At 45.8% G+C, this 26,973-nt stretch overlaps 1 protein-coding gene across 4 annotated transcripts in view; it reads left to right on the plus strand.

The window, feature by feature from the left end:
* The window catches only part of fbxl17 (F-box and leucine-rich repeat protein 17), a 950,602-nt gene that overhangs the window by 684,154 nt on the left and 239,475 nt on the right, over positions 1-26,973 (plus strand). For all 4 annotated transcript variants that reach the window (XM_085987565.1, XM_085987585.1, XM_085987575.1 and 1 more), the window contains one exon: positions 16,037-16,113. In XM_085987565.1, the coding sequence (XP_085843691.1) occupies positions 16,037-16,113 (77 nt within the window). The remainder of the gene's footprint in view (positions 1-16,036; positions 16,114-26,973) is intronic.

Here is a 26,973-nt window from a genome sequence, read left to right on the forward strand (position 1 = left end):
ATCAGAAAGACGTTCCAAGTCCGGAAATGCCTGGGCCGCTCCATGTAGCGTTGACGCGTTTCTCCGCCCCTCCCCTTCTGTTAAAAGGGAGGGTCGCTGTGAGCTCTGCAGAGCATCCGATGGTCCACACTAGGCCACCAGGGTGGCGTGGTGCCGTGGCCGCAGCCGCAGCCTGGCGGAAACACTTAGTGGAGCTGTGCAGATTAAGGAGGATAAAATACAACACTAAAGTTTTATTGCATCACTCGCATTTTTCATAGGATTTTTCAAAAAAAGACAACAAAAGTAAATGGCTTTTTGAAGTACAGGTTGCGTGTCCTTTTAGACGTTCAACCTGTATTACATAAGACGTAGGAGCAGGAGTAGGTCATTTAGCCCCTCGAGCCTGCTCCGCCATTCAATAAGATCATGGCTGATCTGATCTTGGCCTATGCTCCACTTCCCTGCCCGCTCCCCATAACCCGTGACTCCCTTATCGTTCAAAAATCTGTCCTCCTTAAATATATTAAATGACTCAGCCTCCACAGTTCTCTGCGGAAGAGAATTCCAAAGATTCACGACCCTCTGAGAGAAGAAATTCCTCCTCATTTCCGATTTAAAAGGGCTTCCCCTTATTCTGAAATTATGCCCCGCAGTTCTAGATTCTCCCAAGAGGGGAAACATTCTCTCTGCATCTACCCTGTCAAGCCCCTTCAGAATCTTATATATTTCAATCCGATCCCCTCTCATTCTTCTAAACTCCAACCTGTTCAACCTTTCTTCATAAGACAACCCCTTTACCTCCGGAATCAACCCCATGAACCTTCTCTGAACTGCCTCCAATGCAAGTATATCCTTCCTTAAATAAGGAGACCAAAACTTTACGCAGTACTCCAGGTGTGGTCTCACCAATGCCCTGTACAGGTGTAACAGGACTTACCTACTTTTATACTCCATTCCCTTTGTAATAAAGGCCAACATTCCATTTGCCTTCCTAATTACTGCTGTACCTGCATGCTAACTTTTTGTGGTTCATGTACAAGGACCCCCAGATCCCTCTGTACCTCAGCATTTTGTAATCTCTCCCCATTTAAATAATAATTTGCTTTTTTATTTTTCCTATCTAAGTGGATAACCTCGCATTTTCCCACATTAAACTCCTTCTGCCAGATTTTTGCCCACTCACTGAGCCTATCTATATCCCTTTGGAGATTCTTTGCATCCTCCACACAATTTGCTTTCCCACCTATCTTTGTATCATCAGCAAATTTGGCTACATTACACTCAGTCCCTTCAGCCAGGTCATTAATATAGATTGTAAATAGTTGAGGCCCCAGCATGGATCCCTGCGGCACCCCACTAGTTACAGTTTGCCAACCTGAAAATGACCCATCTATCCCGACTCTCTGTTTTCTGTTAGTTAGCCAATCCTCTGTCCATGCTAATGTATTACCCCCAACCCCGTGAGCTCTTATCTTGTGTAGTAACTCTTTATGTGGCACCTTATCGAATGCCTTCTGGAAATCCAAATACACGACATCTACTGGTTCCCCTTTATCCACCCTGCTCGTTACATCCTCAAAGAATTCCAGCAAATTTGTCAAAAATGATTTCCCTTTCATAAAACCCTGGTCACCATCACTGATACTACCTTTTTATTCCAGATTTTATTTAATTAACTGAATTTAAATTCCACAGCTGCTGTGGTGAGCTTTGAACTCATGTCTCATTAATCCAGCCCTCCAGATTACTAGTCCTGTAACATAACCACTGTGCTACCGTTCCCAATAATGTGATATCTGGTACCTATTCAGGCTACGCATAGAAACTATTGCCTTTGTTCTGCATTTATTGATGAGAATACTTAGAATTAAATCATCACTGTATCTTTTTCCTCAGCAACATCAGTGAAATAGCTACGTGTAGTTGATCTTGAATAAAATCAAAAGGTTGTTTGATGCATACTGTACACGCAACCTGGATTACATCACATATATAACATTGTAAGGGATTTACAATACATGAGTTTGAGAAGAATTCTTGTATGGTAAAGTATAGGTCAGACAGTGTTTAACCTTCTTGTGTTCTGAATTACATTACAGCAAGCAGAATAAAGTTTTAAAGTCTCCTGGCACATGAATATTTCTTTCTTTCATCAACGTTCACGCAATCAGACCTTGACCATTGTGTTTACTTTTGTTGATCCTAGTTTAGATTAAGCTTTCAAAGCTAATATTTCAATGCACTAGTGGCTCTGTTGGAGCCAGAATGCAAGACAATCACCACAATAACAATGGTAGGTCATGTTTGAAATGATGTCCTTGAATTCCGGTATCTGAAGAGTCCTTGGGTTTCTCCCACCCCCCCCCCCCCCCACCTTCTATTTTATTTTTAACAGCGTGAGACGTTGTTTAAACCAGGCCAAAAAAGATATATTTGCTCTTACTGATTGGTGTAAGATGGTACCTATGATGCTGCATACAAAAGTAAATTTTGTCAGGAAAGTGGCTGAAAATGGTCCTGTTATCTCAGTGCCTGTTTGTCTAACTTGCAGACTTTCCAGACACAAATAAACATTAATAACAAAATGTGGCCAGAGGCAGTTCAGAATCCGGTTATTTAAGTGTCTCTTAAGGTGCAATTTGCTTTAAACTCTGGAGTAATCTAAGGCCCCAGACCTGGAAAGTGAGAGATGATAACCAATGTGTGACAGTTCTAATTAGCTTTCCCTTGGTCGTGAATACATCGTAAACAGTAACAAGGCCTCTTAGGACTGCTTTCTGCTGCCAAGAACAATGGCTGTATTTCCTAATTAACTACCTTCAGTCGTCACTAGTGCCAAGCTCTAGATTTATTATCGCAAACCCATCCATAGATATACTTTCAAATGAGTGGCAGTCTTAACACTTCCAATTATCTGTTCCTATGACCTTAAAATAAATTTTAATGAGTGCATCGTGGAATGACATCTTTCTACATTTGTTTCCAATTTTATCTTCTCTCATCCCCCCCCTCCCTGCTTTTTCTGGAGGTGCTGCCTCCTGTTGGGTTATGGTTCTGTTTTCTCCTCATAGCTATTTAGTTTCAACCTCCCACTGCTGTACGTCCTCGGTCATCTGGAACGCTAAGGACCAGTATTTCACAAGTGTCAGAAAAATACCAATGGCAGATAAACTTCTAGAGGGTGAACTTTTTTTTCAGGTTTTAATCCATCTATCCAGAATGAGGTTACACTCCCCCCATTGCTGCATCTAATTGTTGCTTAAATGATTCCAGGGTTTTTGCCTCCACTACTCTATCTGGAAGTCCATTCCCAGCGTTGATCACTCTCTGTATGAAATTACCTAAAATTACCTTTTGAACCTATGTCCCTTTGGACTACACTCGCAGTTTAATTTCAAGTAGTATTCTGGATTAACTTATTCCATACCATTTGCTATCTTGTATACAGTCCCCACCACGAAAACACAGCATCAGTTTCCACATGTATGCTGACGACACCCAGCTCTACCTCACTACCTCTTCTCTTGACCCCTCCCCGGTGTCTAAATTGTCAGACTGCTTGTCCGACATACAGTTCTGGATGAGCAAACATTTTCTCCAATTAAATAATGGGAAGACCAAAGCCATTGTTTTCGGTCCCCACCACAAATTCCGTTCCCTAGCCACCGACTCCATCCCTCTCCCTAACATCTGTCTGAGGCTGAACCACACTGTTCGCAACCTTGGTGTCATATTTGACCCTGAAATGAGCTTCCAACTACATATCCGCAGCATAACAAAGACCGCCTACTTCCACCTCCGTAACATTGCCCGTCTCCGCCCTTGCCTCAGCTCATCCATTGCTGAAACCCTCATCCATGCTTTTGTTACCTCTAGACTTGACTATTCCAGCGCATTCCTGGCTGGCCTCCCACATTCCACCCTACGTAAACTTGGGGTCATCCAAAACTCGGCTGCCCGTGTCCTAACTCGCACCAAGTCCCATTCGCCCATCACCCCTGTGCTTGCTGACCTACATTGGCTCCCGGTTAAGCAGCGCCTCGATTTCAAAATTCTCATCCTTGTTTTCAAATCCCTCCATGGCCTCGCCCCTCCCTATCTCTGTAATCTCCTCCAGTCCTACAACCCTCCGAGATATCTGTGCTCCTCTAATTCTGCCCTCATGAGCATTCCTGATTATAATTGCTCTACCTTTGGTGGTTGTGCCTTCTGTTGCGTAGGCCCTAAGCTGTGGAATTCATTCCCTAAACCTCTCCGCCTCGGTACCTCTCTTTCCTCCTTTAAGACGCTCCTTAAAACCTACCTCTTTGACCAAGCTTTTGGTCACCTGCCCTAATTTATCCTTATGTGGATCGGTGTCAAATTTTTTGTCTTAAAATACTCCCGGGACATTTTACTACGTTAAAGGCGCTATATAAATACAAGTTGTTGTTGTTATTGTGGGCATGTTCATGCGAATGCGATTTGCCTGTTATATGCGATGGCAGGTATAATGTGGTAGCCCTATGAGTTATTGGCTTACCGTTTCTAACAATGGGAGCATTATTAGATACCCTGATTTATGGCCTTCATACTTTGACTCAGACTTTACTACTGTTCTATGCATTGTGTAGAGTGTCCAATTACTTTTTTAAAACAATACAAAAACCTTTAAAAAATCTTTTTTCATGTTTGTTTCATTGTCATTTGTATGCCTTGGGTTTGCTGTTCTCTACGCAGTCGCACCATAAGGAAGGATATTAGCTCTGATGATGTGGAATCTGTATGGGTGGAACTGAGAAATACCAAGGAGTAGAAAATGTTAGTGGGAGTGGCATATAGACCTCCAAACAGTAATGCGGAGGTTGGGGATGGCATTAAAAGGGAAATCAGAGAAGCGTGCAATAAGGGCACAGCAGTCATCATGGGTGACTTTAGCTACATATAGATTGGGCTAACCAAATTAGTAACAATACTGTGGAGGAGGAATTTCTGGAGTGTTTACGGGCTGGTTTCCTGGACCAATATGTCGAGGAACCAACTAGAGATCAGGCCATCTTAGACTGGGTATTATGTAATGAGAAAGGATTAATTAGCAATCTTGTTGTACGAGGCCCCTTGGGTCGGAGCGATCATAATATGATAGAATTCTTCATTAAGATGGAGAGTGAAGTAGTTGACTCAGAGACTAGGGTCCTGAATTTAAATAAAGGAGACTACGATGGTATGAGGCGCGAGTTGGGTAGGATTGATTGGAGAGTGTCACTCAAAGGGTTGACGGTGGATAGGCAATGGCAAACATTCAAAGACCGCATGGATGAACTACAGAATTTGTTCATCCTAGTTTGGCATAAAAATAAAACAAAAAAGGTGACTCAACCGTGGCTAACAAGGGAAATTAGGGATAGCATAAGATCCAAGGAGAGGACATATAAATTGGCCAGAAAAAGCAGTAAACCTGAGGATTGGGAGCAGTTTAGGATTCAACAAAGGAGGACAAAGGGATTAATTAAGAAGGGGAAAATAGAATATGAGAGTAAGCTTTCAGGGAACATAAAAACTGACTGTAAAAGCTTCTATAGATATGTGAAGAGAAAATGATTGGTGAAGTCAAGCGTAGGTCCCTTGCAGTCAGAATCAGGGGAATTTATAATGGGGAACAAAGAAATGGCAGACCAATTAAATACATATTTTGGTTCTGTCTTCACAAAGGAGGACACAAATAACCTCCCAGAGATGTCGGGGAATATAGGGTCTGATGAAAGGGAGGAACTGAAAGAAATCAGTATTTGTAGGGAAATGGTGTTAGGGAAATTGACGGGATTGAAGGCCAATAAATCCCCAGGGCCTGATAATCTACATCCAAGGGTACTTAAGGAAGTGGCCCTAGAAATAGTAGATGCATTGCTGATCATCATCCAACATTCGATGGAACCTGGAACAGTAACCATGGATTGGAGGGTAGCTAATGTTACCCCACTATTCAAAAAAGGTGGTAGAGAGAAAACGGGGAATTACAGACCGGTAAGCCTGACATCGGTAGTGGGGTAAATGCTAGAGTCCATTATAAAAGATGTAATAGCAGAACACTTGGAAAACAGTGACAGGATCGGACAAAGTCAACATGGATTTACAAAAGGTAAATCGTGCTTGACTAATCTACTGGAATTTTTTGAGGATGTAACTGGTAAAATAGATAAGGGAGAACCAGTGGATGTGGTGTATTTGGACTTTCAAAAGGCTTTCGATAAGGTCCCGCATAAGAGATTAGCATGTAAAGTTAAGGCACATGGGATTGGGGGCAAGGTATTGACTTGGATAGAGAACTGGTTGGCAGACAGAAAGCAAAGAGTTGGAATAAATGGGTCTTTTTCCGAGTGGCAGGCAGTGACTAGTGGGGTACCGCAGGGATCGGTCCTTGGACCCCAGCTATTCACAATATATATAAATGATCTAGACAAGGGAACTAGATGTAATATCTCCAAGTTTGCAGACGACACAAAGCTGGGTTGGGCGTGTGTGCTGTGAGGAGGATGCCGAGAAACTCCAGGATGATTTGGACAGGTTGGGTGATTGGGCAGAAGCATGGCAGATGCAATATAACGTGGATAAATGCGAGGTTATCCACTTTGGTGTCAAAAACAGGAAGGCAGATTATTATCTGAATGGCAATAGATTGTGAGAAGGGGAAGTGCAACGAGACCTGGGTGTCCTTGTGCACCAGTCGCTGAAGGTAAGCATGCAGGTGCAGCAGGTGGTTAAGAAGGCAAATGGTATGTTGGCCTTCGTAGCAAGAGGGTTTGAGTACAAGAACAAGGATGTCTTGCTGCAGTTGTACAGGGCCTTGGTGAGACCACATCTTTAGTATTGTGTGCGGTTTTGGTCACCTTATCTGAGGAAGGATGTGCTTGCCATGGAGGGAGTTCAGCGAAGATTCACCAGGCTGATACCTGGGATGGCAGGAATGACGTATGAGGAGAGATTGGGTCGATTGGGCTTATACTCGCTGGAGTTTAGGAGAATGAGAGGGGATCTCATTGAAACTTATAAAATTCTGACAGGACTGGACAGACTAGATGCAGGAAGGATGTTCCTGATGGTCGGGGAGTCCAGAACCAGGGGTCACAGTCTAAGGATAAGGGGTAAGTCATTTAGGACAGAAATGAGGAGGAATTTCTTCACCCAGAGAGTGGTGAACCTGTGGAATTCTCTACCACAGAAGGCAGTAGAGGCCAATTCATTAAATATATTCTAGAAGGAGTTGGATATATTTCTTAAGGCTAAAGGGATCAAGGGCTATGGGGAGAAAGTAGGGACAGGGTACTGAATTTGGATGATCAGCCATGATCGCATTGAATGGCGGAGCAGGTTCGAGGGGCCGAATGGCCTACTCCTGCTCCTATCTTCTATGTTGCTGTGTTACCATCATCCTTGGTTCAGGAGGGTAGAATGGTCCATGCAGGAAATCTGGAATTTCCTCAGTGTGATTTTTACTGCAGTGGCCCCTTCAGAATGTTGCCGTCGCTGATTTATAAAATGTGTTGACCTGACCAGGAAAACGCCAAACTGACATATGACCACTGGGAATTAAATTATTTTGATTATTTGAATCTGTTTGGATGGTGCTTTTTATCACCCGAGTTAGTTTTATGTATAGACTATTGACACAGTACAAAAAAATAATATCTTTGAACTTTACCATGTGTAGTGACTGCCCAACTGTAACACGAAGTGTTGCTCTAGCTTTAACTTTGATGAATCTGATCAATCCTATGCTGATAGCTGACTGTGAACCCTTGTCATCAGTGAGTAAGCACAGCTGTTTCTGCCCGAAAAAAACTTCAGATGCTATAACCGGCAACTTTGAAATTGGCTAGTGGTTATCGCTTTTTGTCCGACATAAGCGACTGCCCGTTTTAAACATAGGTGTTTCAAGTGGTGGGGACTGTATTTCTAGAAGATCACCTCTCAGGCACTTCCTTTCCAGTCTGAAAATCCTCAGTTTCTCCAATATTTCCCCATAATTCAGCCACTTGACACTAGGAATCAGCCTTGTGTCTCTTCTCTGCACTGCCTCGAGCATTTGAATGTCTCCCTTGTTTTTCAGAAATGGACACAATACTCAAGGTGTGGTCTGGATAGAGCACTGTACAGTTTGACTATGACCACCTCTGATCTATTGTGCTCTTTTGACTAAGTTGAACACTCTATTGGTTTTGTTGATTGCTGCTCTGCAATGTTTGGAACTGTTGAGTGTTGAGTCTACTGAGACTTCTAGGTTTCTTTCAACTTCATTCTTAACTATTTCAACACCATTCGTGAAGTATGTATCTTACCCATTTTCCCTTCATGTGTCCAATATTTATCTTCATTAAATGTCATCTTCCATTGTTCGGCTCTCTCACATATTTTGTTTAACTCCTATTTTGTTTAATTCATGTGATTTCTAAGCTGCCTCCTTTGATTCCACTGCCCCTCCTAGTTTGATATGATCTGCAAATGTGCCCAGTTTGAATTGAGGTTCTGAATCCATGGCATTGATGTAATTTAGAAACTGTAGTGGTCCCAACACTGAGTCCTGGGGCACCCCACTCAGTACTCTTTCTCCCCCCCCCACCCCACCCAATCCTCTAACCAGTACCCATTATTGTCTAGACTTCAGCCAATTTCCTATCCATTCCCAAGATTTTCCCTGCCTCTCCATGCCTTTGAACTTAACTAAAACCTTTCACCTGGAGCACTAGTCAAGAAGCAAGAGTGCCAGGCAGGTTTTATTGTTTTTTAACAGTACTTTAGCCGCAGTGGAAAAACTCTTTCTGGAGACCTTCAACAACAAGTTAAAGTGAGTTAAAGAATATGATCACATGATGAATTCCCATCAAGGCACTTCTATATTCTCATAAGAAGTTCCCGGGGAGCAGAGTTAAAGCGGAGAACTGCAGTTTCTGTCCACTGCTTTCTCCTGTTTAGTTTGACTGGAAACGCTGCTCTTAATCTACACCCAGTGGATGTCAGAGCATTGCATTTCCCATGGCTAAGAAAGATGGGGAGGTCCAGTATCACAGGCTTACTTGTAATTGGAGACCTGATGGCAATTCGCAAAGTCTACAAAAACATGAGACTCTGATGCTGTCGAATATCTGAGGCCAGATCCCTTGCGTTTTATAGAGGGCCATCAATGGCAGCAGTACCATGCACCTGTCACGCCTGGCACTACTCAAATATGAACGGTTTCCAGTCTGAAGTCAACTACTTAGGGAAGGTCGTGAGCTGAGACAACACATCTCTCTAGGAGCAGGAGGAGAGCAGATATAGAGTCAACATGTGTCCCTTCCATCTATTTTCTACCAGCCACCAAAGGTCCAAGAAAGGATTTGACTTCTGGGAGATTTTTTAGAAATTGTCACAGTAGAGAGGTTAAGATAAATGAGGTTCCAGATAACTGTTATCACCTCCTCCTCACCTTACAAACTGGTTTGACCCACTACTTGCTATATTGCAGTTGTATATTTTACTTTTTGGAAGGGAGATTTTGTTCTAATTTGATGTATTTAAAATTTTCAACTATTGCTTTCATTTATTTATATGGCACCTTAACATAGTAAAATGTGCCAAAGTGCTTTACAAAGATGAAAAGAGGTGCTGAACAGTGGCTGGAGAAAGGTTGGGGAAATGAGGCTTTTGAAAGAGGAACGAGTGATAACAAGAATTTCTGCAAACCAGTGGTTGCTCACCAGCCTCTTTCTTGCCCATGTTGTGTGGTACAAATGCAAAATATGACAGGAGAAGTGTAACACTTCGAAAAATATATTATACTGTGGCAGAGCCACTGAAGGACTCTGGGCAACTGTACATAATTCCCTTTAACGATGTTCTAACACCAGCCTAAGTCTGTACCATTGTGTTAGACATTACTTCGTTTTGTATATAGTGTTTGTATGCACGGGGCATGGCCCCTTTAAGAGCGCGGGTAAACGCGATGATGTCATGTCGCAAACCACGTGACTGCCCAGGCAGCCCTCGTGGAAGCTCCATCTTGTTCAGTCCTGTTTTCGTGGTTCTCCTGTATCGATCTTAAACTGTTTAAACTCGTTTAGTTTTACATTAAAAGCCTGTTTGATCGCCTGAGTCGACCTCAGTTCTTAGTTAGGAATTCGTCAATTCCTACATTGGTGACCCCGTCTTTTGTGAACGTTTTTCACAAAAAGAACACAACATGGAGGCCAATGCCGTTTCGTTGAAGCTACCGCAGTTCTGGGAGCAGCAAGCAACCTCGTGGTTCATTCAGGTCGATGCACAATTCGCACTGAGGGACATCGTTGCGGATCAGACCCGATATCTCTATGTGGTCTCCGCCCTCGACGGCTCTACTGCCTCATGGATCGTCAGCCTCCTCGAGAACCCTCCAACAGAGCGCAAGTACGAAACCCTCAAGGCGCGGTTGCTGCAAGTTTTCGGGCTCACTAAATCGGAGCGCGCCCGTCGACTGCTCGCTATGCCCGGGCTTGGGGACTCCAAGCCTTCGGAGTTAATGAGCCAAATGCTCGCCCTCCTTGGCTCCGAACCGGAATGCTTCCTATTCCAGGAATTATTCCTCAGCCAGCTACCGGAACAGGTGCAAGCTGCCCTGGCCAGATCCGAAGTTGAGGACTGCGCAGGACTCGCGGCAGAGGCGGACAAAATATTCGCCGTTACTCAGCAGAACTGCGCCGCCACGAGGCGCCCATCCCCCACAGACGCCGCCCCAGCTCGTCAGCCTGCTGAGCTGTGTCCCTACCACGCGCGGTTCGGCGCGAAAGCGAGACGTTGCCGCCCTCCCTGCAGTTTCCCCCCCCAAAAAAACAACTATGACCACCGAGGACCGGGTCTAACGGGCGCCCCGTGGCTGCGATGGCGATCGGCAACGCGGGCAAGCTGCTGTTTATCACCGACACTCTCTCCGGTCGTCGTGTCCTGTGTGGCACCGGGGCGCAGTGCAGCATATTACCCGCGTCCGCCCTCGATATGCAGACCAGGATTCACGGTCTCGCCCTTGAAGCGGCCAATGGCGCGGCAATTCGGACCTTCGGCAGACGGCGGGTGCAGCGTTTCCACTGGGAGTTTGTGACAGCCAAGGTTTCGCAACCCATTCTCGGCATGGATTTCCTGTGCGCCAACAGCCTCCTGGTTGACGTGAGGAACCGGCGGTTGATCAACGCGGCAACTTTTCATTCTATCCCTTGTTACCGCAGTAACACTACGTCGCACACCGTCGCCTGTGCTTTTCCGGCTCCGGATGAGTTCGCTCGCCTGCTCGGCGAATTCCCCGACCTGACAAGGCCCATTTTCTCCTCCACGGACAAGAAACATGGTGTGCAACACCACATCACCACCAACGGCCCCCCGGTCTACGCGCGGGCCCGGCGCCTGGAACCTGGCAAGCTGGCGGTTGCGAAAGTGGAGTTCGTGACCATGGAACGGTTAGGGATTACTCGCCGGTCGAATAGTCCCTGGTCTTCACCCCTCCACATCGCCCCGAAGCCTGGCGGCGGATGGTGGCCATGCGGCGACTATCGACGCCTAAACGACGCCACCACTCCTGATCGGTACCCGATCCCCCATATTCAGGATTTCTATGCCCATTTGGCAGGGAACACTGCCTTCTCGAAAGTCGACCTCGTCCGGGGCTACCACCAGGTCCCCGTTCATCCCCAAGACGTTCAGAAGACCGCAGTCATCACCCCATTCGGCCTTTTCGAGTTCTTAAGAATGCCGTTTGGCTTAAAGAACGCCTCCCAGGTTTTCCAACGCCTGATGGACTCCGTGCTGCGGGACCTCAAGTTCCTCTTTGTCTACTTAGACGACATCCTCATTGCCAGTCCCAACAAAGCAGAACACATCTGTCACCTACGCACCCTTTTTCAGCGTCTCAGCCAACACGGTCTGATTATCAACCCGGCCAAGTGTCAGTTTGGCCTGCAGCAAATTGATTTCCTGGGGCATCGCATCACTTCAGAGGGAGCGGTTCCTTCACAAGCGAAGGTAGAGGCGGTGACATCCTTTCCATGCCCGCAAACCATTAAGGCCCTGCAGGAATTCCTAGGCATGGTAAACTTTTACCACCGTTTCATGCCTAAGGCAGCGCTGCTCATGCAACCCCTGTACGAGGCCCTCAAGGGCAGGACTGGCAAAGATACGGTAGACTGGACGGAGGACATGGCCCGGGCGTTCGCCGACACAAAAAGAGCCTTGGCCAATGCGACTATGCTGGCGCACCCGCTGCCAGGAGCCATCATCGCCCTCACCACCGATGCGTCAGACTACGCAATCGGCGCCTTGCAAGAGCAGTGGGTGAATGGGACCTGGCAGCCATTGGCATTCTTCAGCCGTCAACTCCGGCGGAACGAGAGGAAGTATAGCACATTCGACCGGGAGTTGCTCACTCTTTTTCTGGCCATCCGACATTTTCGCTTCCTCCTGGAAGGACGTCCCTTCACCGCCTTCGTGGACCATAAGCCGCTCACCTTCGCCATGGCCAAGACCGCCGAACCGTGGTCATCCCGACAGCAACGTCACCTGACGTACATATCCGAGTTCACCACGGATATACAGCACGTGGCCGGTAAGGACAACCTGGTGGCCGACTGCCTCTCCCGCGCGACCGTCAATGCGGTTCATTTGGGCATCGATTACGCCCTCATGGCAGCGGATCAAGCCTCGGACCCAGAAGTCCATGCCTACAGAACCACCGTCACTGGCCTCCAGTTGGCCGACATCAAGTTCCATGCGGCAGGTACCACGCTCTTGTGTGACGTCTCCGTTCGGGACCCTCGCCCTGTCGTGCCAGCCGTCTGGCGCCGCAAAGTGTTCGACGCCATACATGGGTTGTCACACCCAGGAATGAAGGCCTCTCAGAAGCTGATGTCAACAAAATTCGTATGGCACGGCATGCACAAGGATGTCCGCGACTGGACCAACACCTGCGTGGTCTGCCAAAAGGCCAAAGTTCAGCGTCACATCAAAGCTCCGTTGGCCACCTTCACAGTGCCGGAGCGATGGTTTGACCATGTCAATGTGGACCTGGTGGGTCCACTCCCACCCTCCCATGGTTTTTCACACATCCGGACCATGGTTGACCGCACCACCAGATGGCCGGAGGCGGTTCCCCTATCATCCACTACTTCGGCGGACGTGGCCAGGGCGTTCATTTCCACCTGGGTCACCCGTTTCGGTGTGCCCGCTGATATTTCTTCAGACAGGGGACCACAGTTTTCCTCCGAACTCTGGAATGCAGTGGCCCAAGGGCTCGGTGTAAAATTACACTGCACCACAGTCTACCACCCACAGGCGAATGGCCTCTGTGAACGTTTCCACCTGTCACTAAAAGCCTCCCTGAGGGCCAGCCTCCAGGATGCTGGATGGGCAGACAAGCTACCGTGGGTCCTGTTGGGCCTTCGCACGGCCCCCAAAGAAGACCTTCACTCTTCATCCGCGGAGCTGGTGTACGGACAACAGTTGCGAGTCCCAGGAGATTTCCTGCCAGAATCAACGAAGCCTTGGTCCGCGTCTGACCAGCTGATTAGTCACCGGGAGGCGGCCAGCTGTTTCGCGCCGGTGTCCACTTCGCATCATGGGCTGCAGAGTTCGCACGTTCCAACGGGGCTTCACAAGGCAGAATATGTCTTTATTCGCCACGATGCTTACCGGAATCCACTCAAGGCCCCATATACTGGTCCCTTCCGCGTGTTGGAGGCAGGGGACAAAACCTTCACTGTAGATGTCGGTGGTAAGCCGGACCACATTTCAGTCGATCGATTGAAGCCGGCGCATCTGGACCTCGACCGCCCCATCGAGACAGCACTACCGCCGAGACGAGGTCGGCCACCCAGCGCCGTTCCGGCAGACCAAGCGCAACCGCCCGCTAGACCGCCAGCCGCCCAGCAGCCTCCACCTCATGAGTACAGGAGTCATTCCGACAGGCTCATCAGACCCCCTCGCCGTTTGACTTTGTCCGTTAAAGCGAATTCTGGGGGGGCGCATCTGGCGGAGCCACTGAATGACTCTGGGCAACTGTACATAATTCCCTTTAACGATGTTCTAACACCAGCCTAAGTCTATACCATTGTGTTAGACATTACTTCGTTTTGTATCTAGTGTTTGTATGCATGGGGCGTGGCCCCTTTAAGAGCGTGGGTAAACGCGATGACAACATGTCGCAAACCACGTGACTGCCCAGGCAGTCCTCGTGGAAGCTCCATCTTGTTCAGACCTGTTTTCGTGGTTCTCCTGTATCAATCTTAACAAACTGTTTAAACTCGTTTAGTTTTACATTAAAAGCCTGTTTGTTTGATTGCCTGAGTCGACCTCAGTTCTTAATTAGGAATTAGTCAATTCCTACAATACGTTGTGTTGCACACAGGAGGATAGATTTTTGTCTTCACCACTTGGGTGATAATCTGCCGGAGTGTATCACCCGTCCATTATAAAAACCCACAATAATGTTAGGTCACATAATCTGGCCCTCACAGCATCACCTATAGGTGCAATAACAATGGACTGCTGCAATTGAAAGAATATAGGCTTATGAGGGTATTTAGAGGGATTAAGCATTGCAAGAGTTAAATGACCCTAAGCATTTTGCTGGAACTGCTATTCTGCAAACTCCGATGCTTTTGGACTCTCAGGATGACGTACGATCACAAGTATCCTTATTATTGCAAAAACTAATTGTTATTGTTAGAAGAGAGGGAAAAATAGTTTGAGACTTGAAGCAGTCTACAGCATTATCTCTCTTTGACTGGGAATACATTAAGAGCTTTAGTAATTTGTTGAAATATAATCAAAAAATAACTCCCTTTTACTATGTTTCAGTATTAACTTTGCTAGATTGCAGGTTAATGATAAGTTTGCTATTCTGCAGTTTTATTACTTCAGTTTTATTCCTGCTCTGTTAGAATTAAGGAAAAGGAGCATGTTGAACCTGGGTTCTATTTACAGTTGGAACTCTTGTTGCCTTGAAGGTCCATAGGGTGCGTCATCAACTGTAGAAACTGAAACCAAGCACAGAAAAAGCTTGTGCTAAGGCTAAAGATCAGATAAGGGAGGCCCAAGGCCTGTGCCTGGGCACATGATTGGGTAGAATGGAGGGTATGGAAGATAGATGATTGGATGGATTTTTCCGCAGTTCCGGTTTTTGGTGTATATCCTAGGGTGTATGGGTCTTTCTCAGTGTAGACAGGCCAAGGAGGACACCAGACAGGTGTACAAGCGTATGTGAGTAGGAGATAAGGGGAATAGGTCATGCCTTCTACCCAAAGTACAATAACGGGTAATATAATTCTCAGTTGTACTCTGTAAACTACTGCTTTAATACTGTAATGTATTAATTCTTGCTTATGCCAAATAAAGCCATATAACTATAACCAATATGGTGTCAGTGTTGAACAATTGAATGGACAGTAGGAAATGTCACACAACCACTCACCATTTTTAATATATAATAGTCAATCAGCTTACAAAGACTTAAAATTGACGTTTTATTTGACTTTCCATTCTCCAGCCATCACTGTGATGGACGACTGAACAAGGCTTGATTTTTCCAACATCTAGTACTTAGGTTAATTTTAAATGTGTTCTATTTTCTACCCCATTTTTTAGCTCTTCATGGAGTACCAATCTCATGCTACACCGCTGGGCAGGCAACCTGCACCAAGGCCTTCGTCAGTCCTGTTCTTGACTGGCTAGGTTGTTAGAGGTGCAAGAGTGGCCTATGCAAACTCAATCTGTTTCCTTTTCTTTTAATCCCTTCCATTTAGAAACAGTGTAGGTCAATGCCTCCCTGTGATGACATGGCCAGGATGGAAAACATGCCCTGTGGGGAATCATGCCTAAAAAGCAATGTCTTATCCCTTGGTGACATAAAGCTACCGTGCCCTAATTTCTTAAGGTAGAATGTATCATGATGGGGTGGATTTGGCATTAGATTTATCTTGCCTGTTACAGGCAAATATTGTGTTGAGAGTTCTCGTTTACTTAACCATTTTAAACGTTTGACTCCAATTTGTATTAAACTGAGTGTCTTGTTTTGTTTCTGCAGATGTGTGGAATTCATAGCTAAGGAAGGACAGAGCCTGAAGGAGCTGTACCTGGTGTCCTGTAAGATCACTGATTACGGTGTGTATTACTGCTGCTGTTTATCACTGCTGCTTTTGGGATACGCCTATGTCTGCAAACCTGAGATTATAAGGACAGCTGATATGTACAGGGCATTGAGGCCTCTCGAATGCAATCATAAAAAGCTGGGGCATCTTTTGCTGAAGAAGGATTTTTCAAATCTTCAGAATATTCAATCATTTTTTGTTCCATTTGGGCTGCATGGTAACTTGTACAAATTTACCAAAGCTTAGGGTATTGAAGTATTGAAAGTGAACAATTTTAAATGATAGCAATAGATTTAACAGGTTTTTTTAAACCCATTTCCCCTCAAATCAAAGAAAATGGAACATAGTTAATCTATTTGAAGATCCTCACACTTCTTTTAAAAACAACTTTACAAAATACTTTTCTGATTTTGCAGCATAATCTAGTGAAGATACACCACATAGAAAACTGCTGATCACTATTTTTAAGTTGAGCTCAGTATTAACATTTGAGATGCAGGAGTAATTTTACAGGGAGCCTCACCTGCCACCAACACATACTAGCAATTCTGCTACAAGCTGCCCACTGTTTTCAGTCCAACTGGCTTGTAAATTTATCTTGAAGGTGCTATCCTTAACAATGGATTATCTATAATGTGAACCCTATTTAGAGTTCTTTTGATGTATTTTGCAAAAATGCTTAGTTTATTATATAATTGTACATGTGTATGAATTTAGGAAGATTCTGCCATTGCCTAGATGACTTGTGGTTAATATGAGCACCGTCATAACCAGCTGTTGATCAAACATCTTCCAAAGCCAAAACCTAGAAGTGAGAGCAGAATACGTTACTGAGACTAATGCACTATTCTCCAAACACCAGAATTGGTTACTTTTGGATTAGTGTCTATTTACTGGCTCCCTACAGTACAGATTATGTACTTGACTGGCTCTGGACCAGACATACTACAGTCCAAGTACAGGTACAGTAATACTAGAAAAATCGATTTCTCTCTTCCTTTCTCTACCCTCCGCTTCATTTTCCCTTTCTCTGTTTATATCCATATTTATTTTTCATGTTCCTAATTTTACATTACTAGACCTTTGAATATATTTTGGCAAAAAGCAGTTAGATGGTAGGAATTTATTGATTATAAAACCCCAGTTACTCTGTTTGTCTCCTGTACCCGTGTGCAAACAGCTGTATTAGGTTTGATTTAGTATGGGGCTTTTTTCATAATTCATTCCTCAGGTCTGAAACTCTTCGCTGGCGGATCAGGTGTGTCTAATCAAGCCCCGCATGCATGCTTCCCGTAAGGGAAAATGGATGGTGCTTCAGATGTCAATCTATGATGGTGATTCATACAGCTGATAGGAACAGGAGTAGGCCATTTAACCCCTCGAGCCTGTTTGCCATCCAATGAGATCATGGCTGATCTGTGACCTAACTCCATATACCCACCTTTTCCCCATATCCCTTAATATCTTTGGTTAACAAATATCAATCTCAGATTTAAACTTAACAATTGACATCGCATCAACTGCCATTTGCGGAAGAGAGTTCCAAACTTCTACCACCCTTTGCGTGTGGAAGTGTTTCCTAACTTCACAGCTGAAAGGTCTGGCTCTAACTTTTAGGCTATGTTCCCTAGTCCTAGACTCCCCAACCAGTGAAAATAGTTTCTCTCTATCTACCCTATCTGTTCCCCTTAATAGCGTGAAAACTTTGATCAAATCACCCCTTAACCTTCTAAATTCCAGTGAATACAACCCTAATTTGTGTAAGCTTTCCTCGTAATTTAACCCTTGAAGTCCAGGTATCATTCTGGTAAATCTACGCTGCACTCCCTCCAAGGCCAATATATCCTTCCTAAGGTGTGGTGCCCAGAACTACTCATAGTACTCCAGGTCTTTGTATAGCTGTAGCATAACTTCTACCCCCTTGAATTCTAGTCCTCTATCTAGATATAAAGGACAGCATTCCATTAGCCTTTTCAATTATTTCTGTACCTGACCATGACATTTTAATGATCTATGTACATAGACCCCCAAATCTCTTTGGACCTCCACTGTTTCTAGCTTTTCACCATTTAGAAAGTACTCTGATCTGTCCTTTTTAGGCTCAACGTGGATGATCTCATACTTGCCCAAATTGAAATCCATTTGCCACAGTTTTGCCCAATCACTTAATCTATTAATATCTCTTTGAAATTTTATGTTTCCATCTACACTGCTTACAATGCCGCCTATCTTTTTATCATCAGCAAATTTGGATATGTGGCTCGCTATCCCATCATCTAAGTTGTTAATAAAAGCGGTGAATAGTTGAGGCCCCAACACAGATCCCTGTGGGACACCACTCGTCACATCCTGCCCATTACAGTACCTGCTCGTTATCCCTACTCTCTGTCTCCTGCTGGCCAGTCAATTTCCAAACCAGGTCAATAATTTGCCTTTAGTTCCGTGGGCTTCAACTTTAGCTAATGCCACGGATCTGTGTTAGTTGATCAAGCCTGTGTCCTCTACCCAAGGCAGAATGCTCCACTTAGCAATCTTGCTAACTACTGACAAAACACAGCTGGCCTGGGATTCAAGTATACCGTGACCACCTGGTTGAAATGTTTCTACAATTGGTGTTAAAAAGAAAAGACTATAAAGACTAAACTGATATGTACTATATGTACAAATACCTGGTGTACACACAGGAAGGACATAATATATGGGTCACCTTCAGCCTAGCCCAAAACGAGTCAATCTTTACTGTCCAATTTGATCATCATATTGATAGTATATTGAGGCTTCTACCTTAGGGTCCTGTGCCCAGATGCCTCAGTCTGAATATTATCATTTCCTTTATTCAGATGCTTACTAAAGGTTCACTGTGACAACATTACTCTTGAAATAATAACTTTTCTCCAATTCCCTTTTCTTTAACAAAAACATGCTTTTAAGTATTATGCTGATTTCCCCAGCTGTTTTCCATCATAAACAATAAATGATGGCCCTAAGCCTATTTAATGTCAACACCTCTCAGCTGATACATCTGTCTGCCTCCATCAGTATTTCCTTAATCCTGATTAACACAGAATAGGCCCATTCAAATTCCCTATGGCCATCTAAAAAAGTCATTAGTCAACATCCAGTATTCTGTCTGTCTGCTGTTAATCTCCAAGTAATTGTTTCAAAGAATTATGCTGTAGTTTATTTGAGCCAGGAGTTAAGTGGAAGACTTGCTAATGAAGACTATGTCTGCGTTACTCCCAACTAAAGCAATGTAATATTTTAACTAATTTTGATTGACACCTTTGGAGTGTATGTCCTTCCTTCTGCCAGCACTCTGAGCGGTAGCCGTCCAGAGGGAGGCCATAACCCTTTTTGCTTCTCTTTCAAGGTTTGAAAAATGTAGTCCATTTAAAAGATTGTTTTTGTGTTATTTTGTCTTGGGTGTAACTTGCTATGTTTTGAGTACAATATATTTTGTTTGCTGTTTCATATGACGGGAAAAGCTTATACAGGAAACTCATTTAAACGGCACCGAAATATCTGGAATTCTCTATTAACCGGCAAAATTCATATTCCGAAAACAACACCTCAATAACCGGAAATGTTGCTGAGTCCGAGTCTCCCGCAGTGGCTGAGTTAGTCAGTGGGGGTAGTTCTCCAAACGCCTCAATAACAGGAGTCTGACTCTCCCGCGCTGCTGGTAGTCTCTTCCGATCCGCCAATTACTATATACTGCACATTTCTTGATTTTTTTATTTTTGTTTGTTAAAAAATAGCCTCGGTAGATAACCCTCTCCGTCATCCGGAATTTTTAATCAACCGGCACCATCCCGGTCCCGTTTCCTGTAATGGGAAATCTAGTTTGGCTATCCATTCAATGGCCTGTTGAAATGCAGAGTGGAGAAATGAGGTGCCTCCCACAACAGATCTTAGTGGGCAGGTTGATGTGATGTGTTCCATTGTCTGGGATTCATGGCCACAGTCACACTTCGGGTCGTCCCTCATCTTCCACTTGTGGATCAGACGGCCGCATCATCCATGTCCTATGCGGATTCAGTTGGGCGCTGTCCATTGTCTTTGAGGGAGGTCGAAGCCACGGACCTCTGCTGTTGGGTCAGTGATGAGGTGTTGATTCTTTATGTTGCATGTGTCCCACGATTCCGTCCATCTGGATACCAACTTCATAAATATTGACTGCTAATTCCCAGAATGACGATTTTAAGCGCTTTTGTGGTGGGTTTTTCAAGTCTCCATGAATGGGAAGGTTGATGTTCAGGATTTTTTCCATCTCATGGAGCACGGTGGCGCGCGGCGAATGGCAGGCAGGGCAATGTGGGACAGCACTGGGAGTCACTCAGTTGGAGTGGACTTGAGCATTCCTGACACTGTCCTCATGGCGGCGTTTAGCTGCATATCCACGATCTTTGTATGGGGGCTGTTGGACCATGAGGCGGAGCAGTATTCTTCAGCAGAGTAGACGAGGGCCACTGTTGCGATTTGAAGTGTTCTGGCTGTGCTCCCCCATGACGTTCCAGTGAGTTTCAGGACCAGGGTCACCCTGGTTTTTACTTTTTGGCCGTTGTTGGCGAGATGAGGCTTATAGGTGAGCGTCCTGTCCAGGGTGACGCCAGGTATTTTGGGTGGGGTTCATGGATAAGTCACCTTCCGCAGAAAGAAATGTTGAGTGCTTTCCCGGCAGCATTGTTGTTGTTCAGATGGAATGCTGACACAACTGTGCAATATATTAGAGTCGCATTTGGCTACATCACTGAGTAAGTATAGCTATAAGACCAAATGAGACACTGACAAAGAAAAAAAATCCAATATAATCAAATGTAGCTAAGGTTTACTCAACTAAACTTATTACAGTGAAGTTGATAATTGTTCCTGCATTCTCTCTTTTTCTCCATCATAACCGAGACTGTGGGCTGGATTTTAAGGAGGAAGGCGGGTTGGGGGATGGGGGGCTCCGAAGCAGTCGGGAAACCCGGGAGGTCGGGTTCACGTGGGGACTGGGCCTTTAAAAGGATCAGGGGGGCATCGGACAGAGGATCGGAGGCCAGGCAGAAGATCAGGGATCCGGGGGGGTGGGGGAGAGAGGATCAGGTACGGATGATTGGGGGGTGTGAGGGGTGAAGGGAAGATCGTGGCCATTCCCCGAAGGATCATGTGGGGGAAGAGAAGATCGTGGCCGGCCTCAGCATCATCGGTGCAGGGTGGGGGGAGGCCTGGGAGGTGATCGGAGGCCTCATGGGGGATCTCCGATCACGGGGGGGGGTGGGTTAGGTTGGGACACTGGATCCAGGAGGTTGGTATAAGGGCACTTACCTCCTGGATCCAGCAGTCCCTGCTTTGCTGTAACTGCCGGGTTTCACGAATTGTGTGAACGCTGTCCACATGCAGTTAAAGACAAAATGGAGGTTAAAAAAGAGGCTTCCAGCCTCAGTATAATATTTAAATTGACATCCCGCCTCCTAGGAGAGGGTTGGCTGCCTGCCCCTGTCCTGTTTCCCGTCCCGCCCCCATTAAAACTGGAAGTGGGCGGGTTGGAGGCGGGATCAGGTCGGGAATCCCATTTTTAACAATTTAACTATCACCCACGCTCCAAACCCACCCACATTTTTAGGTTTAAATTACCCCCTGTCATTTTGTGACAGCAATATCGAGTCTTTCAGTTGAATTCAGCGCTTATTATTTGTTTGTTTTTCTTAAATCAGATTTTGCATCCTCCTCAGTCTAGTGATTAAGTATTGTAATTTTATAGAACAAGAATGACACCGGATCCTTTAAATAGCTGGCATTATATTGGCATTTAACAAGATTCCTGTAATGAAATCTGTTTGTCTTGCCTGTATTTGTTCTTGCCTGTATTCATTTTGCACCCATGTATATTACCCTCCCCCACACGGTGTATAGTTTCACTTCCTCTTTCCTGACTAACCTGGAAGGTTCCAGGTCTTGGCTCTTGGCTCCGCCCCTGACTTCTCTTACATAAAGATCCCAGGATCTGTATGACTCATTCCTGCGAGCCAATCAGTGTGTTGAGATGTTAGCTCTGAGCTTAGTGATTAAAAGCCAACTTGTTAAAGTCTATAACTTCTAGTTTTGTGGTTATTGAAGGCACATCAATTCCACTGTATGTGTATGCACATACATATAGACACACATATAATTTAAGATATTTTTGCATCCTTGCCCGTTTTAGTCTCTTTATTTATTTGCAGGTATTGGTAGATGCATTGCCAGCTATAAGGCCTCTGTTATTCTGAAGCTGGTTATCACCACAGACAGGTGACTCTCTAGCATTCCTTTTTTCTTCCTTTGCGATGTTCATGACTGTTGCTCAGTGCCTCCCTATGAGGACAACAGCTGGGATCTGGATTTTGACATGAGGATCAAAGGTGTTAACTCATGCCTAGTATATCATATAGGTGCATATTTAAATTAGCATCTAATACAGGCAGGAATTGCATCAGTGACGTGAATGAAGTTGAGACAAAGACTATGGCTGGAATTTTCTAGAAGAAGGCCATTGGGAAACCCGGGAGGCTGGATTTCCTGCAGGCCCTGCCGACTTGAACGGCAGGGCCTGATTTGCTGGTGAGGCCTCGGTTTCCTGCCGGCAGCCAGCCAGATTGAGAGACTGCTGCCGGGTAGGCCTGCGGCCGCACGGAACTAGCAGGAAAGGTTTGCGTGAGGAGCAGGGACCGGGCAGTGGGTGGTGGGTGGGGGAGAGGACCAGGGACCGGATCTTGGGGGAGGTCGGGCAGAGATGGGGGGCTGGGAGAGAGAGACAATCGGGGTCGGCCACCAGAGGATCATGGTTGGCCTCAGCATCACCGTTGCGGGGGTGGGGGACCTGAGGAGGTGATCGGAGGCCTTGGGGTGGGGGGAGAGGCCTGGTAAGGCAATCGGTGGCCTGGGGCGGGATCTCCGATCGCGGGTGGTGGGTTAGTTAGGGACCCTGGATCCAGGAGGTAGGTATAAAGCCACTTACCTCTGGGATCCAGCAGTCCCCATCTTGCTTTAACTGTCGGTTTTCACGAATTGTGTGAAACCCGTCCAGTTGCAGTTAATTACAAAATGGAAGTTAAAAAAGAGGCTACCAGCATCATTATAATATTTAAATTGACGTTCCACCCCATGGGAGCGGGTTGGTCGTCCGCCCCCCCATCCGACCTCCATTAAAACCGGAGGTCGGTGGGTTGGAGGCGGAATCAGGTCGGGAATCCCATTTTTAACAATTTAACTACCCCACGCTCCAAACCCACCTGTTTTTAGGTTAAAATCCCCCCAATGTTTGTGTGGGAGACAAATTTGTGATGTTTACGAACAGGTGATGGTTGTATTCAATTGAATTGTTTTCACTCAATTAAAATATTGTTTAACCTTTCAAAACTACTCTAGACTTTTAGTGGTATTGATTTGTTAGGCAAGTGGTATTGTATTCACTGTTTATATGCGGAGGTCTTGATAATCCATTTCCGATGACTATTTGTAATCTTGCAACAATGACATCACATTTGAACATCTTAGACTCTGGATACAGCCACACCCGTCATTCTTCATGCTTCCTACCCAGCAGCCTGTTGCCCCATACTTAAAGGCCTGGTGTTAAGTTGTTAACAAGCAAAATGCATATGTGCAGCGTCAACGCACTCTTCTTTCTTCATATAATTTTCCGTCTTTTGGACAAGACATTAAACCGAGGCCCTGTCTGTCCTTTCAGGTGGACGTAAAAGATCTCGGCACTATTTAAATAAGTTCTAATTTGAGTCCTGACCAATATTTATCCCTTAACAAACAAATTAGTGGTCGTATATCTCATTGCTTGGTTTGTGGGACTTTGCTGTGTACAAATTGTGTTGTGTATTTTGAATGTGTATTAGAATTGTCCCACATGGGATACCGTAGTGGTGATTTGCAATGCACTATGGGAAATGTAGTGCATTGAGTGAAGAAGCACATTGTAAATAAAATGGCTGTTAACTAAACTCTCCACCCCGGAGTCCTTCTTAATTGTTATATAGGTAAGGGTATAAAACCCCTTGAGACACAACAAAACTGGCGACGAGGACGACGGACTTGCGCATCACTTTGCACTGGAATTGGCGATGTTTAAAGTAAGAAGTTCCTGTCTTTTCTTAATGGCGCGCCTGCAGTTTAGTGCTGATGCAATCGCCTCGTAAAGGTGGCGGTTCGTGTGTTACACAAATAAGGAGGAAAAGGACTGTAAATAAAAAAAAAGATAACAAGATGGCTATGCTAACCGGAGCGTTTGGACCATTTGATGAAACGGCGGAGCAATGGAGTGCTTACACAGAGCGTTTCAGGTTTTTCGTGACTGCAAATGGCATTAAAGATGACGTGAAAGTGGCGACGTTCCTCAGTGTGATCGGAGCAAAAACATTTGGCTTGTTACGGAGTTTGATGCACCCGGATAAGCCCGGCGCTAAGACATATGATTAGATTGTGGAAGTTTTGGAAACACATTTCGCACCCAAGCCACTGCTGATTGCCGAGAGGTTCAGGTTTCACAAACAAAACCAAGGGGAGGGTGAGTCCATAGCTGAATATGTTGCAGTGCTAAAGAAGCTAACTGAGCATTGTGAGTTTGGTGAAACTCTAAATGACACTGTCCGTGATAGGTTTGTGTGTGGATTAAGATGTGAAGCAACACAGAAGCGCTTGCTCACGACTGACAAACTGACGCTTAAATCAGCAGTGGAGCTCGCTGTGTCTATGGAGTTAGCAGCTAAAGATGCACAGCTGTTGGGGGCTGCAACAAGAGTGCACAGGGTAGCAGCTACACCGGATAAGCATGCAAGGGGCGCCAGAGAGTGTTACAGATGTGGAAGGTCAGGTCATCAGCCATCTGACTGCTGGTGTAAAGACCTGACCTGTCGGAAATGTGAAAAGAAAGGACACATTGAACGTGTGTGTAAAGGGCAAAGCAAACAATCCTACACAGAGACACACAAAAACAAACAAGGAAACACATCCAACTGGCGTTCTAAAAAGAAAAACCTACACATGGTGTAACAAGAACAGGAAGACAGTGACACAGACTCTGATGGGGAGCTGAATCTTCATGTGTTAATGGTGAATGGAGGCTCATCAGGCTATGGAGTCACTCCACTACTTGAGGGAATACCGGTCAAAATGGAGCTGGATACGGGGGCCGCTGTCTCCTTGATTTCAGAGAAGCTATTCAAAGAAAAACTGAACCACCTATCACTGACGCCGGCCAAGCTCATCTTAAAGACCTACACTGGGGAAACAGTCCCAATGCTGGGTAAGACGGAGGTCAAGGTGGAGCTTAATGGACAAACCGTGATGCTGCCAGTTTACGTGGTCAAGGGTGACTATCCATCCCTGATGGGCAGGCCATGGTTGGAGAAAATTCATCTGGATTGGAAAAAAGTGAATGCGGTGTCAGTCGAAGAGGCGGAGCTAGTGGCAGTGTTGACAAAGCATGCGGCTGTCTTTGACGGAGAATTGGGGAGTGTGAAGGGGATTACGGTCAAACTCAAGGTGAAGCCTGACAGCCAGCCACGATTCCTGAAGGCCAGGAACGTTCCCTACGCCCTCAGACCAAAGGTGGAGGCTGACCTGGAGCGTCTGGTCAAGATAGGGGTCCTGGTGCCGGTTTCGCACAGTGAGTGGGCCACGCCCGTAGTACCAGTGATGAAGAGTGACGGCGTGGTTCACTTATGTGGAGATTTCAAAGTAACAGTGAATCCTGTGCTCTCAGCTGAACAGTACCCCCTCCCCATCATTGAAGATCTTTTCGCGGGTCTAGCAGGCGGCCAGAAGTTTAGCAAGATTGATCTATGCCAAGCCTACTTGCAGATGCATGTAAAAGAGGACTCACAGAAGTACCTCACCATCACCACCCACAAGGGCCTCTACAGGTACTGCCGCCTACCCTTTGGTATAACGTCAGCACCAGCATTGTTTCAGCGGGCTATGGACCAGATCTTAAGCGGCATTCCAGGGCTACAATGTTATCTCGACGATATCCTTGTCACAGGAAAGGATGACAACGAGCATCTGCAGAACCTGACGAAGACACTGGGAAGACTTGAAGAATATGGCTTACACGTTCGCAAGGACAAATGCGAATTTTTCAAGCCATCAGTGGAGTACCTAGGCCATGTCATCGATGCGGACGGCCTACACACAGCACCGTCGAAAGTGAAAGCCATTGCCGACGCTCCTGCACCTACAAATGTCGGCCAGCTGCGGTCATTCTTAGATCTCCTGAACTATTACGGAAAGTTTATTCCACAGCTGGTATCACTGTTGAAGCCATTACATGAGTTGCTGTGTCAGGGCAAGGCCTGGGTGTGGACGAAGGAGTGCGAAGCTGCATTCAAGAAAGCCAAAGCAGCTTTGACTGACCCCAGAGCGTTGATGCACTTTGACCCGTCGTTGCAGATTCAGCTGGCCTGTGACGCGTCGCCTTATGGCGTTGGCGCGGTCGTGTCCCACATCTTTCCCTCAGGCGAAGAGAAGCCGATTGCATTCGCGTCAAGGTCCCTGAGCAAGGCGGAAGTGAAATACCCGCATATCGAAAAAGAGGCTTTGGGCATCATCTTTGGAATCAAAAAGTTCCATCACTACTTGTTCGGAAGGAAATTCACCTTGCTGACGGATCATCGTCCTCTGACATCGATCTTTCGTCCACACACAGGAATACCCTCCCTGGCAGCGTGCAGGATGCAGCGCTGGGCGCTGATGTTAAGCGCTCACAATTACAACATCAAATACCGGAGGTCAGCAGCACATGGCAATGCGGACGGATTGTCAAGACTTCCGCTGCCGGTGCCCTCTGAAGGCTGTGAGCAGAAGATTTTCTACTTTGACATGGTGAGCAATGCCCCTGTCA

Source organism: Somniosus microcephalus, chromosome 1 (genome assembly GCF_052327205.1).
Source record: "Somniosus microcephalus isolate GS21.2 chromosome 1, FLI_Smic_1.0, whole genome shotgun sequence".
NCBI lineage: Eukaryota > Metazoa > Chordata > Chondrichthyes > Squaliformes > Somniosidae > Somniosus > Somniosus microcephalus.